Below are 16,841 nucleotides of genomic sequence, written 5' to 3'. Positions count from 1 at the left end.
ATACGTTGTGACCTTGTAGATCTGGTACATGGCATTGGTTCCTAACCTTAACCCTAACCTCAGTAAAACTAACGCTGGTTGAACGCTAACCTGGTGAGTAGCTAACCTGCCGACGCTGGTGAATGCTAACCTGGTCTAACCAACGGGAGGTCTAACCAATGCTCAGTCCCCGTAGAGATCTGCATTTTCTTTGTGAACATGCCCAAAATAGGGATTTGAAGTTGTTTAAAAATGTTTTCAAGGAGCAGGACAGCAGTACCTCAATGATGAAAATACAAGGCTTATGCAACATGCATTTACCTTGACCATGCAGATAGCCTTCCTGGAGGCCCATCTGACATACAGTAGGAGGGGTGGAGGAGAGTTGGGCCGGGGAGGGGCTAATAGAAAGATATAGCTCAAATGAAGAGACGTATGATGGATGGATGATGTCCTGAACGATGGAATGGTGTTGGGTTGGATGGATGGATGGATGGATGGATGGATTACAAAAGACAATCATACAGGAAATGTGTATGCAGTTAGTGAACAATCACAGTGGTCTATATCTCCTTTGGCCACCTTTATAAACCCTTCACCTATAAAAACAAAACCGCTTCACAAGAACAATGGTGTAATTAACCATGAACTCTAGTGTTTTTCTCAGCATTGCCTATTAATAAAACTTTCTGTAAAAATAGCAGATCTACAAGCTCACAATAAGCCGCAGGGTGTTTTTATCATGTGGTTGTGGGCTTTAGCCCATATGTGGAGCCATCTGTATCTGTCAGTCCTTGTCCCTTTTATTCCTAGATATGGAGATCCCAGATGTCAAGTATATTCCATTATATTGGAATGCCCATATATGGGCCTATTGGTTGGATGTGCGGTTCTGGACAACATTATATCCAAACTAGAAAGACCCAATGTGTGGTTGCCTATTTATTGTCTGGATAACCGGATTGTCATGGGGAGCTTGACCAATCCTTACCGCTGCACTCAACGGGTTTGAAGTCGGTTGATCCCATAAGTACCGTATATGCACATGACCATAGGAATAGTGGTCAGAATGTGGCTGAGTCTGAACAACAGGACCTCTGTATCTGTCTGTCTATGTCCCTTTTATGTCCATATGTGGAGATAGCTGATGTCATCAGTATATGCCCCATATATGGGCACACCCCTTTTTGTGCCCATATATGGAGCCTTCATATTCTTTTGCGGCCGATGCCATGTCAACACATTGTATGGAGTTATTTTGCCTGTCTGTATTGACTGGTGTAGTAAGGGGTCTATGGGTGGAGCCGGGGGCAGGCAGACTTCTCCGACACACACAGTCACAAATAGATGTTGTGCTAACATGCAGACTTCAGCCCACAGCAACTTCGACCGGGGGAGAAAACAGAGCGAAAATGAGATAAGTTCTGTCTTCCTGCCCACACAGACATAACTAATGTGTCAACCACAGTGGTTAACAGGACAGGACAGGGCGTGGGGTGAATGCTAAGTAAGAGCTAAATGCTTAGATTGTACATTGTACAATGCCTTGGACCTCATCCACACGGAGACATCTCACAAAAGGTCACGTGAAACTTGACAAGCAAGCGAAACTGTGATCAAGTGTTGAGTGGAAAGTGTGCTACACACCCAAGCTTTTCAATAACTTTAGTCAACCATAATCTGCTCTTGCACAACAAGAAAACCCAAATCCAGTTCTACATGAACATACAGGAAACGGGACCTGGGGAAAGCCATAATCACGACAAGGCAAGAGGTTTCATATTGTTTGGGTCATTAAAAAAAAGTCACAAAACAAGGCCTACCGAGTATGTCACTCACATCCCCCCCAAGCTAATAGTCCCTCGTCTGACAGGCACACCTGAAACCGTGTACATTATGATAGCCATTGGGGCTATAAGACACCGGTGGAAAGCTGCAAGATAAGCTTAGGCTGAAATACAGTATGTACCGACAGTCATCCCAGGGGCAGTGCTCGGCTTGTAAAAGAGATTAAGCTACAACAGCAGCCAACGGTGCATGCACAGAATACATGGCCGCCCCGTCAAGGTTCAGTGTCACAGATCTCCGAAGGACAAAGCACCTCCATAAACCCAACACTACGGCACTGTGTGCGTGTGTGTGTGTGTGCGTGCTCGTACACCGCACGCCAACTGGTGTCTGTTTGGTTCAAAAAAAGGAGAGGCCATATAGTGCTTGTTTGTGTCAGAAAAGGCAGAGCATCATCTTTCTTCATGAGCAGTGGGGATATAGTATAGCAAAACGCGTATACTTTTCAATGAAATAGGCTAATTACACGGCATTGTTTACCCTTCTTGATATAATGGCTGGTTCCTGCAGCCAAATGGCTTATTTGTTCACATTGTACCGGGAGGAAACAGAAAATAAGGACTTTGGTTACTTGCAAAAAATAATTGACGCGATTAAAAGCCTTGTGTTGTTGACAAAACATAAGGCTTTATAGCACTGACAAAAGAGCAACATGACATAATGTCAAGCCGACAAACCATGCTAAGACCCTCTCACTGAGCGACTCCCTAACCACCCACCCCACCTTCTCCTATTTTAGAATGTGTTTACTGGGTTGGATGGGACATTTGCTTTCCTAATGAGGCATCCTTCCTTCTATGCCGTGCACAGATAATGCCTTTATTTGCCTGCTTTCATTACGGGGGGTGGGGGGGGGGGGGGGGGGGGACGACGACGACAGTGGCGATCTACAGTACTCAGGAAATCCTGGCTTATCACAGCCTGCATAGCGTGTCACTCACCCACTCAGGTTGTGGGCTGTGGCGGGGAACTCAACCCATCCTGTGGAGACTAGTGTGGCCATCGACTGATGTGAGTACCAGACCATTAAGGGGCGGGAGGGGATTGTGATTGGGGCTTGTAAAAGTGCCTGGAAACATGTACCAGCGATCTTGTTCATTGCAGTACATGCAGTTGCATGTTTATCTATGTGCCTTATCATGTCAGAGACATACAGTGTATCTTCTCATACACACTGTTCTAAGCATGATTTATAGCGGCTTCACTAGACTAGACAGCTGTCTTACTTTTCTTTGTATTAGTACATACTCGGTAATTACTATAACACATCGTCAGAACCACATCCTTCCACCTTGTATACTGTACATATCTATCATTTCACATGCATTCCACACACCCAATGCTCCTAACTAACTGACTAGGGTGTTTCATAACCGTGGCGTTTACACAAGGAGTTACACTAATGGATCTGAGATTTTGCATACTTATCATTTTGATGAGAGCCATTTGTGTACAGTATATTCAGCAGTCAAATTGACAAGGCGTGTCCTTAACTGCCACACTTTTTGCAATGCATGCTTGTGCAGGCCACTTTCACACCACAAGTCACAAAACCGAGAGCACACAGCTCCAAGCAGGGGTGTCGCACCAAAATGATTCACTTCAATTATTTTGTGCTTTAACAATTGAAAAATAGCAGATATACAAGCTCACAAACTCGCAGCCTGCAAGCTTGTAGATCTGCTGTTTTCGAAAGATTTTGAATATTTGTGCAAATCTTTGAATATTTTTAGTTTTTTATTTTATTTCTATGTTAGTGGTGCTCAAGGTTTTTCATGTGAAGGACCCCCAAAATATTTAGTACCAGGGACCCCCCAGAAGCAACATTTACAAATGTTCGCTTAAAAAAAATATATAATACATATATTCAAAGATTTGCACACATTTTCATGAGCTTGTATATCTGCTATTTTTCAATAGCTAAAGTACCGGTATATAAAATAATGAAGGCCCCTCCACCTTGGGCCCTAGTAAGTCCCACTTTCCCCCCTTGTGACGCCCTGGCTCCAAGGACCCAATGCATCACCAGTAATTGAACGTGGCGTGACAGCGTCCTTGCAGGCGCAGCAGCGCTGCCTGCAACAGTAATCCAGTAAATGTTTGTTTTTCTCAGCTTGTGTGAGTTTGGGGAGGCGGGATGACCCGGCCACCCCGTATGAGCGGCGGAGGAGGAAGGCTAATCAGCTCGATGATCACATGCCTACTGACCCCCGACCAAGGGTCACTTCCTGTTGCGTCCGTGGTCTGCCTGACCATAGATGGACGGGGACTTGGACCAAGCAGGGTGTGTGCTCCAGCCAGCAGCAGTTTGTCCCAGCAGGGACTCGTATCGTTGTCTCTCTGGAGAGGTTTACTCCAATCTGCTTGGAGCCAGAGAGTCCATTCCTCCCCTCACGTTAGCCAAGTTAAGTGTTGGCTAGGGGGAAGAAGCTTGCAAAGTAAACCATTCTGAAGATGGCTCCTGCTGCCTGCTGCTGTGTAGAAATGTTTGCAGCGTGCTTTCTGCCAGCATCTAACAGGAATCCGACGTTGAGAGCTGAACTTCCTCGTAATTCCTCTCTGGCACTCGCTCCGGCAGATAACGGCCATGAAAGGTTTTACTGGCCGAGCCAAACCTAAATTATAGGATCTTCAAAGGACTCATCAATATCGTGATCGTATATGAAACATCACCACACTAAGTACTGTAGTATGAGCATGAGTTGCCAATAAAGAAGAGACATTACCCTGCAGAATTAGATACGCCAATAGCTATAGCTGCATCCAAAAAAACACACAAGCTTGTCCTTCTTTGATCATACAAATCACAGAGTGCTGGAAGGAGGCGGCATTAAGACACAGAAAGGTCTACAAACCAATCCCTTTGGCAAGTAACAACAATTAAACTGGTGGGGAGAAAAAACCCAGTGCACACATGGAGGACCAGCATGCCTTCACCTTGCTTTCATGAGGCTTCAAAGCATGGCCTGCTATGTTGTGTACACTGCCGTGCCAACACGGCCCCTTGAAGATAAGACGACAGAGGGACGAGAGCAGGAGGCCAGTCATTTTTTAGGCCTTTCATGAAGAGGAGATGGCTATTTACAAACAGGGCACACACACATGCACAAAGACACATGGATTATTTCAGCCTGTAGACTGAATCCTTTCTACGGTCTTGAATGAACAACAAACGGACACTTCCTGGGTCTTATTACTGCAGTTATATCTAAATATGCCCCATAATGTCAATATTTCCCCAAGATCCTTTGCAGTCAGATAAAATATTTATCAAAAAAAGGTTTTTTGATTTTATAATGATCATAGACACAAATTATGTGGGTGCAAAATCATCTATTGTCTTGTCTGGGATGTGGGTCAGCATTGTGTTTGAGACGGACCGTATACACCAATACCTTTCACCTTCCTTGTGCAAAACTATGGTCATTTATTGTAGGTCCTGCAACAACCACCATCTTATGAAAACTTATGAAAGATGGAATGTCCAAATATTTGTTTTTCAAGCTCTTGAGCCATGAAAAGTAACCAAATCCACCTTTGTTTGCATCCCAACACACTTGTGTGTGACGTTGATTACTTTCCCCAATTCGCGCTAGGGCGTGACGTCACTGTACCTAAAAGCATCACCAGAATTTCATTGCAAAACCCCTTTCAATGCACAAAAGACAGACAGTACGAAACGTGACCAGTAAAGTGAGGCAAACTCCTGGTTGAATGGCAAAATGCTGTGGGGAGGGAATAAACTGCATCCTGGTCCAGTAATTTGACTACACTCCCGGTACCATGCACTGGCAACAACTGAACCATGAAGATAAAGCAGGTTCAGCACCGTGACTATGGCCGAAAACACGGCAGTGAAGTTGAAAGGGTTGAGCTACAGTAAGGGTTGGATGGAAGAGTTCAGGGGTAGGTGGATTGTTCCCATGCTAGTTGATTCACATCAGCCAGTTAGATCTACAACAAACTGCAGCCAGTGCTCGTTTTCCAAGCTCCGTTTGTTTGGTGGAGGCTCCCCCACCCCTGCAAACCTGTTCTACATTAAAAAGGAGCAAAGGGTTCTCCAGCTTCCCCAAGGGAAACCGTGCTTAAAGGCTCACTCGTTATTTCAGAAGAGGGAACGGTCGTCTGCTCGCAGAACAATCTTAATCGGCTACACAGCTACACCCACCTATTAGGGGGCCCCATGCACAGTGTGTGAAGAGCCATTGAGCTTAATTTATTATATACCAATGCACCAAGGGGCGTTGCTTGCCAAAACGAACAGATCTACAAGCTAACAATCTCACGTCACATCTATAAAAGGTGAATGTGCACCTAATGAGGCGAAACGGCTCCAGTACGGAAGCCATGTACTGTATGTTGTGCAGTCTATTGGATGCATGCAGATCTGGGAAAAAACATATTTTTGTAGGATCCACATGTGTCCAATGCCCTTGTATGGGATGCGGTACATGATGCACGACTTCTGGACCGGGGCCTTTCCACACTTTTATCCATCTGGTGTACATAGGCCTTTACTCAAGACTTTAGTCAAAGGCACCGCAACACCACACCCTGGCCCTATATCACTTTAATCGCATTAATCCATCACTGTAACTTAACGTGTACATGCATGAATGTGCTGTACATTAGATGGGGAAGTGCAGCGGGGGTGTGTTGGTGTATAATCCTCTTGAGAGTCCTCCTGACATGGTTATGATAATATAGACATACATTTAGGATAGTCAAGACAACTGCGCATACCATTCATGCTAAGCTCTGCGTAACAGTAGCAACTATGATGACAAATTGTAACACAGCGCACTGGCTAAACTTGAACACACGCTATGTTCCATCTAAAGGCACGTCTCCGAAAAAAAAAAGCACAAGAAAAAAGCACAAGATAAGTAGTCTATAGGGTGTCAAATAAGTAAACAGATTATAAAACTGTCTTCTTGCCTAAGTAGAAAACATTTATGAGCGCAGACCCAAAGTACGAATGCATGTACATTTGCACACAGGCATTTGGACTTATGTTTGTTGAGATATACTTAGATTTATTGACTCCACTGAGAGTTCACCATGCAGATGGTGATAGAGAAGCATGCGAGAGAACGCACAAGATAAAAACTCTTCCATCTGTCAAACCTTTTAAAAAGAACCCAAGAATTTCATGTCCATGCTTCATGATTCATGTGGCATTTTACTGCTCCAAGCACAACTAGTCAAGAGCCTTTTAATATTGTGCGATGTGATTGGATTTTGTTTGCGATTTGTATCTTTCTCCCTTTCCTGTGTTCTCACTGGGCCTGGGTATTTAAAGCAGCCATTTCCCCCAGCCCGTGGCGGGCTGGAGGTCTGCACAGCATCTGGTTGACTTGGAAACAGCTGTGTTTTCACAGATCTGACTGGGGTTTATGGCTGCTCCGAGCCTGCCTAGGTTCAGCAGGCCTACTCGGCTAAACAATGTCGCATCTCACGTCGACTCCTCACTTGCAGTTCCTAAAACATGCCATCTCTGTCACTGCACCTCAGGACCAGTGCACAGCCTATACCTCTTGGTAGCAGTAAACGAGTATTGTCAGGTGGCTCTGTAGCGCTGATCAGTTCTAATCTATAGTGAGGTCTCATCTGTTTGTTTATCCTGGAATTAAACTTCTTGTATCTTAGGTTACCAACCCTCCAGCTATGATGACATGCTCTGTAACAGAACTGAGGTCAGGAGATGAAAATACATGGAATAAGTTACACATTATTCAAGGTCAACACTTTGTGTGTGGTCCTGCAATAATACTTAGGGCTTACTTAATGAAAACTCCCATATCAGCATTTACTTAATGTAAACCCCACACAACAATTTTACAGAATATATACATATATATATAAAAGAAAAATGGAAAAGAAACAGTAACTGTAAAGATAGAAGTATGCAATAACGTCGTCTTGACCCCATTATCAAGGTTAACTTGTGCGCAAGTGTGTCCAACTTCACACAGCAATTCTGCATACATTTCTACAGGGTGGGTTAATAATTCCAACTCGTCTCCTAAACATGCATGGAGGAGCAGTGATCTGATTTAACCTGGGTTATGCTGTTAAGTGGTGTAAAGTAACTAAGTCGATTTACATAACTACTGTACTTAAGTACAATTTTGAGGTATTGGGGGTTTTGGACTTTAATTTCCAATTTCCTTTACTTCTACTCCACTACATCTCGAATTTGCAGATATAAATTATACTATTATAAAACATACATTAACCACTTAAGCCCGACTTTATACCTATTGTGTACCTTTACTTTTGGTACTTTAAGTACATTTTGATGCCAACACTTTCATACATTTACATACAAGTACATTTTGAATTCCGGACTTTCACTTGTAACAGAGTATTTCTATATTGCATTATTGATACTTTGACTTAAATACAACATTTGAGTACTTTTTTCTACCACCGATGCCGTTCATCCTAAACACAGTTCAGGGTGTTTTCTCATGCTCCCGGGGCTAAACTGGGACTCAAATGATCCAGCAGGGGCTGAGCGTGATGTCATACGCTCTAAGCCAGATGGCTGCTACTCAGTCCCCTGAGGAGCTGTGTATTGGACGTACAGTACACACCAAGGACATAGCAGAGTGTGCACATGCACAAGAGCACACACACACACACACACACACACACACACACACACACACACACACACACACACACACACACACACACACACACACACACACACACACACACACACACACACACACACACACACACGACAGGATTTAGAGTGTACAGTAGGCTAGTGTGCTCCCTGTGATGGGATTAGAGCCGAGTGATGCTCAAAGGGATTACTCAGCATTCTCTGGTCACATGGGTCCTCCAGGCCCAACATGAAAGGCGCTCAAAGCAGTGGAGCACCTGGCTCCTGCATAAGAACTACATTACCCAGACGATAGGCCTACAGGCTGGGGAGTGGGTCACCGGCCCCAACCACCAATGCAGTGAGCGTCAGTTCAACAAAACCTAAGGTATGGCAACATGACTGGTGTCATGCACGCATGCATGAAGGCTATCATGTTGCCATACCTTAGCAACAGGTATGATGATGATGATTACCATCAGTGGATAATACATTGCACCTGTGCTGACCTACTGAACCGGGGAATAAACCATTTTGTCAAGATAGTGGGGGGATAACTGTTGTGGAGAATATAATACCTTGTGAAAGCAATCATTTTGTTCTAATTTGCATTGTAGTTAGTTTAAAGTGATTTAATAACAGAATAATCAACGCAGATAGTCAGAGACATTTGTGAATTTATTTTAAGAAGTACATTTATTTATTTTTCCCTGGAGCCAAGGTATGGCAGCTTCCTATGCAAAGTACTCTGTTCTATCCGTCTTTCAATCTTATATGAGATACATAACGTGGTTCCTGCGTAAATAAACTGTTAAGCTTACTAGGATCTCCTTTTAGTTGACCTTGTACCAGTGATTTGTGCTGTCATGAAACTTTTTTCTATTGCAAACTGCTAATTAACTCTTCAATCAATCAATCAACCAACCATACCTTGCCATACCCAATTGACGCCTCTGCAGTGTGCACCAATGGAGCATTATTGTCTACCTCAAGAGACTAAAACTATGCGAGAGACGTGAAAATTGACCAATTAGGTTAACACCAAAACAGTGCGAGTCCTACTCAATGGTTCAATCACAAATCTTCACGATTTCACACTCTTCCGTAAGCAGACGATGGGTGCCAAAAAAATGTCCCCGAAATGTTTCAGTAATGTAGTATTACATTCACAGGCATTACTCGGGTCCTTGCGCACACATTAGACTGTAATATAACTTATAGTTCCCATAACGGTCTACACTCCCTCTCTCCGCCCCGCCTCTCGTTTTTACAGCCAAAAGCGCCACATTTTTCTTCTTAAATAAGTGACCATATGTTTCTGTAATTACAACATAAGGGCACTCCAGTAATCTGCTGAGACAGGGCCATAAATCCTTCTGCAGCCTTGTGAGAGACCAGCATTCAACATGTGGATGAAATGAAGCTATTTTCAGTGTATTCTAATTCAAATAAACACATCCCATGGACTGAGGAATGGGGCAGTCTGCTCACTTTTCGTTCCAAGGTCTTGTCTTTGGGTGCCCTCTTGTGGTAGCTTTATGAACTGATGTTCTTTCTGCATGTACTGCAATGTGTTGCCAAAGTAATCTACAGTGGTGGTTCTCAAAGTGGGGACCAGGGACCCTAAGGGTTCCTTGAGGGGGTTCCAAATTATCTGAGTTAAAGACTAACTTCAAACTCCTCAAGGTTAAACATTTTGAGAACCATTGATCTACAGCATGCAAACTGGTTAGGGGTGAAAAGGATGATAATAAGGATGTGTGAGCACAGGGGAAATAAAGACCATCTAGAGCAGTGGTTCTCAACGTCTAAATGTAATGCCTCAACTCCTACAATACCAAGTTATTAGCCTGGGATCCCTTCACTTTTCGGGGTTTGATCCGGTCGGGAGCGGAAACCACTCTACATCATGTTGTAGTCCTTAAAGGAGCTATAGTCAACTTTTTCTTGAAAAACGGATGCTAAAATAAAAATAATGTTTGGAAAATATTTTATAAAAACATAAGCTTCATATATGTGTTTCTATTCAAAAATGACCACAAAAAGCGTAAAATAATTATAAAATAATCATTTTGGCCATTGTCAGACCGACACTTTGTTTACATTCTAGTCTATAGACTAGGATGTAAACAAAGTGTCGGCCCTACAATGAAAAAGTTGACTATAGCTCCTTTAAAGGACTACACTTTGGCCGGAACTATCAAACCGAAAACAGTTTAACCCAAAATAATTCCCCTGCGCTCAAGGACATATTTTTGGGCGTACTTAACTCATTGAATGCCATTTCAAGATGGCCCCCAAGTACCAGACTGCCACTATCCTAGATTTCTAGTGCACGGATCAATTTTTAGTGCACGGATCGTGCACGCCCATGCACCATATATGCATCATATGTGTAGTACTTTTTAACAGCTTTCAAACAAAAAAATCCGCTTGGAAATCCGTTCAGGCATTCATGAGTTACAAGCCTTCAAAGTCAGACAAAACAGCCATTTTTGACATTTTGAAAGATGTGTTTGTTTGTTATGGGGCTACACATGCAATTTCACAATTGCGATCATGCCTAATACATTTGAGGCATTTTTAGAAATTTTTTTATAACTTTTTTTTTTTTTTTTTTTTCAAAATGGCTTCCAACTCGGGAAACTCGGGCTCTGGCAGCCTGGGACTACTGTAATAACTCGGGAAACTCGGGCCTTGGCAGTCAATGAGTTAATAAACCCCTTGATGCGGCATAGTTTTGCTTTTGGAAAATGTGTTTGGTATATCTTTTAGTCCAACAACACTAGGCTACTCGAGCATTTAAATGGGGATTGGGGAAACAAATGGGGGGAACCAAAACAAAGCGACGCCGCTTCTTCTCTTGTAGTTTCCGCCTAGACCGGATCAAACGGTCCAATGTAAACAAATACCAGGCTTTCCCCCGAGAAAGCCTGGTGACGCGAGGTTACCAAGTTATTATCAGGGTGGGGGTCCCTCCCCAGTTCAAACATGATTATTTATTTTGGGGGGTCACAGCCTAAAAAGGTTGAGAACTACTGAGGGATCCAGGCGTCTGCCCTCTCTGGGTAGATTACTGCTGACTACACTGTGTCATTATGACATATGCACTTCACACACATGGACATTGGGTGTAAAAATGTTTAGCCATTTGCGAATGTTAGCGTAGCTCTTACACAATGTCCAGCCAGGGATCAAAGACCTGGAAAAGAGCCAGGCTGGTAAAAGGAATGCGTGAACAGACTAGGAGTCTTTACCACACACACTTATATATTATATATAATATATTAGTATTACTGATTACTGAGTTTTGCAGCCATTCATATCAAACATTTTGCATTATGCTGTAGGGCTGATTATAGAGCAGCTTATGTAAGGCTTACTTTAAATACAGGACTACTAGGTGAAATCCAGCAGCCTATCACAATAAGCAAATAACGTCATGCCCCAATTACATTTTGTTTTCCATTATTCTGTTCATAAGCACAAGCACAGAACAATTTGACCTGCCAAATTTCAGGCATGTCTTTCTTCTGACACTGTGGCCAAGTATGACTGACGAGACACATGCAACATTAATGTTACAGATAAAAGCGCCAAGCACAAGCGAGCGTTTCCATAACACAAACAAGTTCTAACAGTCCAAATCACGACACTGATCCGCATGAGAAGCAGCTCGCAAACAACCTAAACATGAAATGTTTCATGTTACTGCTAGCGACGAGTCAAGAGCCTTTTAATATCATCTGATTTGATTGGATTTGTTTGTGGTTTGCTCTCTTCCTGTGTTCTCGCTGGGCCTGGGTATTTAAAGCAGCCATTTCCCCCAGCCTGTGTGCTGGAGGTCTGCACAGCATCTGGTTGACAATCAAGTTGTAACACTCCAAATCAATACACTGAACAGCATGAGAAGCAGCATGCAACAACCCAAACATATGAAGCCATGTACATGCCATTTTTCTATTGTAATAAAGGGACCTGCTAGCTAGAGGAACCAGCGTATGTGGCATGAATAATTGATTAGATTCCAAATGCAACAACAAGCATTAATTCAAACAATGATGATCATAATCATCTAACTCGTTTAGAATAGCAGTCCTATAGCATATGTGTAGTTGACTAATTAATGTGATTGTCTATACTTTGCCTGCATGGACACACTGTGTGATGGATGTATATTAAATGGCTATAGTATAGACGATTAGGAGTCTTGTTAACCACTTAAATCCGATATACTTTGTTGACCCGGGTACCCCAGTGGTCTGTACTTGGACACCAAGCTCATAATGTGTTGAGTTTTTATGTGAGCTTGTGGATTTGCAATTTTCTCAGAATGTTCGCCTACATGTATTATGACATGCCCAGTATAGGGTTCATGTGGTTAAGATAGGTTGCGTCTTGCACCTGTTCCATTTCTCACACCAATATTGAATGTGACACCGGGATGAAGCAGAAACAAACATTTGACTTGGAAAAATTGCGCAGATATGCCGGGTGTCTGACAAGCGCACGCTACAAGCACTGAGTATCAGTTGATCTTTCATTTCATGAAGCAGGCTCTGCTCTGTTGGATGCCAGCCCAGGCCCCTTACACCAATAGGATGATCAGTTGGATGCAGCTCAGAGCTCACAAAAAAGGGCAGCACTTGTTGACCACCCTGGACACTTAGTATTTGGTCTTTCATCTTACGGCGGCAGTGGCTCAGGGGTAGAGAAACCGTCATTAAAACACAGAGGGTTCCTGAAGGGTTCCCAGTTCAATCCTGGGCTCCCCCAGAGTTAGTGTCGAAGAGTCCTTGAGCAAGACTCTGCACCCCTAGTTGCTCCCGGTGAGCAGGTTGGTGCCTTGAATGGTTTCCTCCGCCATCGGTGTATGAATATGAGTGTGAATGGGTGAATGTAATGCACAATATCTGGAAAGCACCTATATAAAGCGCTATATAAATATGCACCATTTACTAACATTAGCCAACAGTACTACTAGGTTATCTAACTACCGATCTTACTGTAGTCTTTCAAGACCTGTACACAAATTGATTGGCTCCATCTCTTCGGGTGTGTGCTGCATTTCATTGACAGTTGATCCACATGCATTCAAACAGGCCTCACTCTGTCACTTTGAGAAGGCTGCTACCCAAAAATCTTATCTGCACGTCACATATGCTGTAGGTTCTCTATTCTTTATTCAAAACGGTGAATTGCCCCGAAATGTTACAAGTTTATATGCCTAGTATAAATAGGGTTAGACATGGACTCAAGACATGATCTAAGCTTTCTTTTTTAGGTATGTGGTTCCAAGACACATTATGAATTGTGTTTAATTAAGGGTCTGGCTACAACAGTGGCCTCCCGTCCCAACCCATTCGGACCGCAGTCAATTTCAATCTTCTGCCATAACCAGAAAATCCATTTCTCCCATGAAACTTTAATGTCCCCCCATCGTATTTCTCCATTTGCAACTGGCTGTAACGCTGTTTTACTACAATAATAATCTGCTTGTCCCTTACAATATGCATTCATGCATGAATGCTTTCTTATTGGTCGTATATTGTTGAAAATGGATACATTTATCTTACTCTATTGCTGCATGCGTTGCATGGAAAAGAGCGACAGCTAAATGCCAAATATGAGAATGTAATGTACACTAAAGGCAAATTTATAGTTCATTGCACGACTTATTGCTAGAGAAACAATGGTGTATTGTCATCTGAAAAGATGTCAAACAACACTGTTAGTGTACTTTCTTATCAACTTAAACTCTATAATACTTCAGGGATCAATACGGAGTCCCCTCCTTTTTTCCCTCAACACAAAATCTCTTTGCCAAAAATAGACGATCTACAAGCTCACAATGCACCACAGCGTGATGCGCTGTGAGCTTGTAGGATATTTTTGCTGAATGTTATGACATACCCAGAATATGCAATGATTCATGAGATTAACCACATCCATATGCTGGGGGGGGGGGGGGGGGAACATTAGCCAATAATAGCAGAATACCTTGTAGATCGGCTATTTTTGGCAAAGAGATTTGGTGGTAGGCATAAAAAAAGAAGTCAGAGTAGGCGAGTACAGAGACAACTCAAGTCCAGTTTACTAAGCCTAGAGGGTTCATGTGATTAAAAGTGCTACCAGCCTTGAAGCAACGCATTCGTTTATGCAGGACACAGGAGTCGCCCGCCCAGCTGTAGTCAGCTGTCAGTCATCTCTGTTCTCATTCCTCATTCTCAAATATCTGCTGGTCATTACGTCACTGGCATACTCCAATCAAAGCTCTCAATCAGTAGGGAAGGCTCCTTTAAATACGGCTTGCTTTTTCTACCTATGCTTGGTTTCTGATGCTTCGGAACATTCACTGCTAGCTGCCTCCTCCTCCACCCCAGCCTTCACCTTTCACGATCAGTCTGGCTAGGCTCAAATACTTGTGATCGTCTGACTAAGTTACATGTCAATGTATTGCCATTGTTCTGCTATTGTATCCCTATGGGGGGTATTGCTTTGCGTTCCCTGGTTTTGCTTAGCATGCTCAAAAAGCATGCACAAGATTCAGGGAACATCTCTGAACGTGGAGCTCTTTAACGGCAATATTAACTGTATTCCATGTATGCAATAAATGGTTAAATCTACTTTGACATGAGTGTTCCTGACTAAATTACAGATTCAGGTTATATCATCTCCACTGACCTGTATTTACCAGTCCTAACTTGAACACCTTTCATCCCAGAGTGTTGCGCCCCGCCTACATCATTCACCAGATCATCTCCAATCATCAGTGCCTGAGAGAAGACAGGAAGACATGTATTAATTATACTGAAATAGCGCTGCTGTCAGGCAGAATCCATGTCCAAAATGTTAATTGTTCAGGAAATGAACTAAGAAAATCTTATATTTTTAAAACAAAGCAATACTGCCTCATCAAAGTTGGTTTTGTGACTTGCATGTGTCATTATATTATCACAACTTCACCCAGAATAGCTGACAATGGAACTCCAAAGTTTAAAGTTTATTTGTCATTTATTTGTGTAGCACTTTTGGGAAGTAGATTTGATATGCCTTACAGGAGATTAAAACAGACACAAGAATGCAATATCAATAGAAGAACTAAGGAAATGGTTTTGTGACAAGGCACACCAATGGGCAAGTTGAAAAGTATTCACAGTGAAAATATGCCATCAACAAGGTCACACAACATGTCCCATTGCAAACATTTTTTTTTTTAATACATTTAAAATAACATGGTCAAGCAATGATTAAATATGTTTTAGGGTAGGCCTATTACAGAATTTGCCCCTGTATTGGGAAATTAGTGAATGAATAACTTCTTGTATAGTTGTACATTATTGTAATAATAATAATAATGTGTGATTGTCACAAAATCCCAAGGCGCAGCTGGACTACTATGATACCATGGTCTCATGGTACACCAGTGTGTCTCAGCACATTGTTTAACTAGAAGAAGTGCTCTTCCGAGCACAGGTCTCCACCAGGCCAGGCGTCCTGGTGGTGCTACTGTATAATAGGCCAATGTAAAAAGGGTGGCATATGTTCTTCACCTTAGACCTTTCATTGCAATCTAATTGCTAAAGTCTACCTGCTGGTGGCGCTATAACAGGCCAATGTGAAAAGGGTAGCATTTGTTCCTTGACATAGTGGGAATATGTGTGGCAAATTTCACAGTAATCGCAAGCTGCATTGATGATTTGAGGCATTTTGTTCAACAACGAAGCAATCCTGTAAACTTAGCTAATATTAGCCAATCAGGATAGAATATGAAATATCAGACGGATCAGACTTGAACACATGACTATAGAGATACTGTGTACCGATTTGTGTTATTTTGGGATAAAATCTGAAGGAGTAATATCCAAAAATGTGTTTTACATAAGTCGGCCCAAAGGTGGCGCTATAAAAGGCTGATGTGAAAAATGCAGTGAAAAGGTTTTTCCTTGGCCTCTAGGGAGTGCGCTTACAAAGTTTGAAACTGATCGGTGGAGTTATAGGTAAAACCACAAATCGGCCTGTTATACCATGAGGCTGATTTCAAAAATTTGAAGTGGCATTTCTTCCTCGACCTAGTGGGAACGTGTGTGTGCAATTTCATGATATTTGCACTTTGCGTTTGGGATTTGAGGCATTTTGTTCAAAACGGCTCAATCCTACAAACTTTGGAAGCCAATCTTAGCCAATCAGGATGGAATATGCAAAATCGGACAGATCCGTGTCAATCACATGCCTGTCGAGATACTGCCTACCGATTTGTAGGATTTTTGGACAAAATCTGTAAGAGTAGTGCACAGAAATGTGTTTTGCGAACATCGGCCACTAGGTGGCGCTAGAAAAGGCCCATTTGAAAAAATTAGGGCAGAGGTTCTAGATTGGCATCCAGGGAATGTGTGTG

At 42.6% G+C, this 16,841-nt stretch overlaps 1 protein-coding gene across 2 annotated transcripts in view; it reads right to left on the bottom strand.

Moving 5' to 3' along the window:
* The window catches only part of lhpp (phospholysine phosphohistidine inorganic pyrophosphate phosphatase), a 55,235-nt gene that overhangs the window by 35,251 nt on the left and 3,143 nt on the right, over positions 1-16,841 (bottom strand). For both annotated transcript variants that reach the window (XM_080748113.1, XM_080748112.1), the window contains exon 6: positions 15,128-15,219. In XM_080748113.1, the coding sequence (XP_080604239.1) occupies positions 15,128-15,219 (92 nt within the window). The remainder of the gene's footprint in view (positions 1-15,127; positions 15,220-16,841) is intronic.

Source organism: Nannobrachium achirus, assembly GCF_963921795.1.
Source record: "Nannobrachium achirus genome assembly, chromosome: 18".
Taxonomy (NCBI): domain Eukaryota; kingdom Metazoa; phylum Chordata; class Actinopteri; order Myctophiformes; family Myctophidae; genus Nannobrachium; species Nannobrachium achirus.
This window is presented reverse-complemented; position numbering and strand designations above follow the sequence as displayed.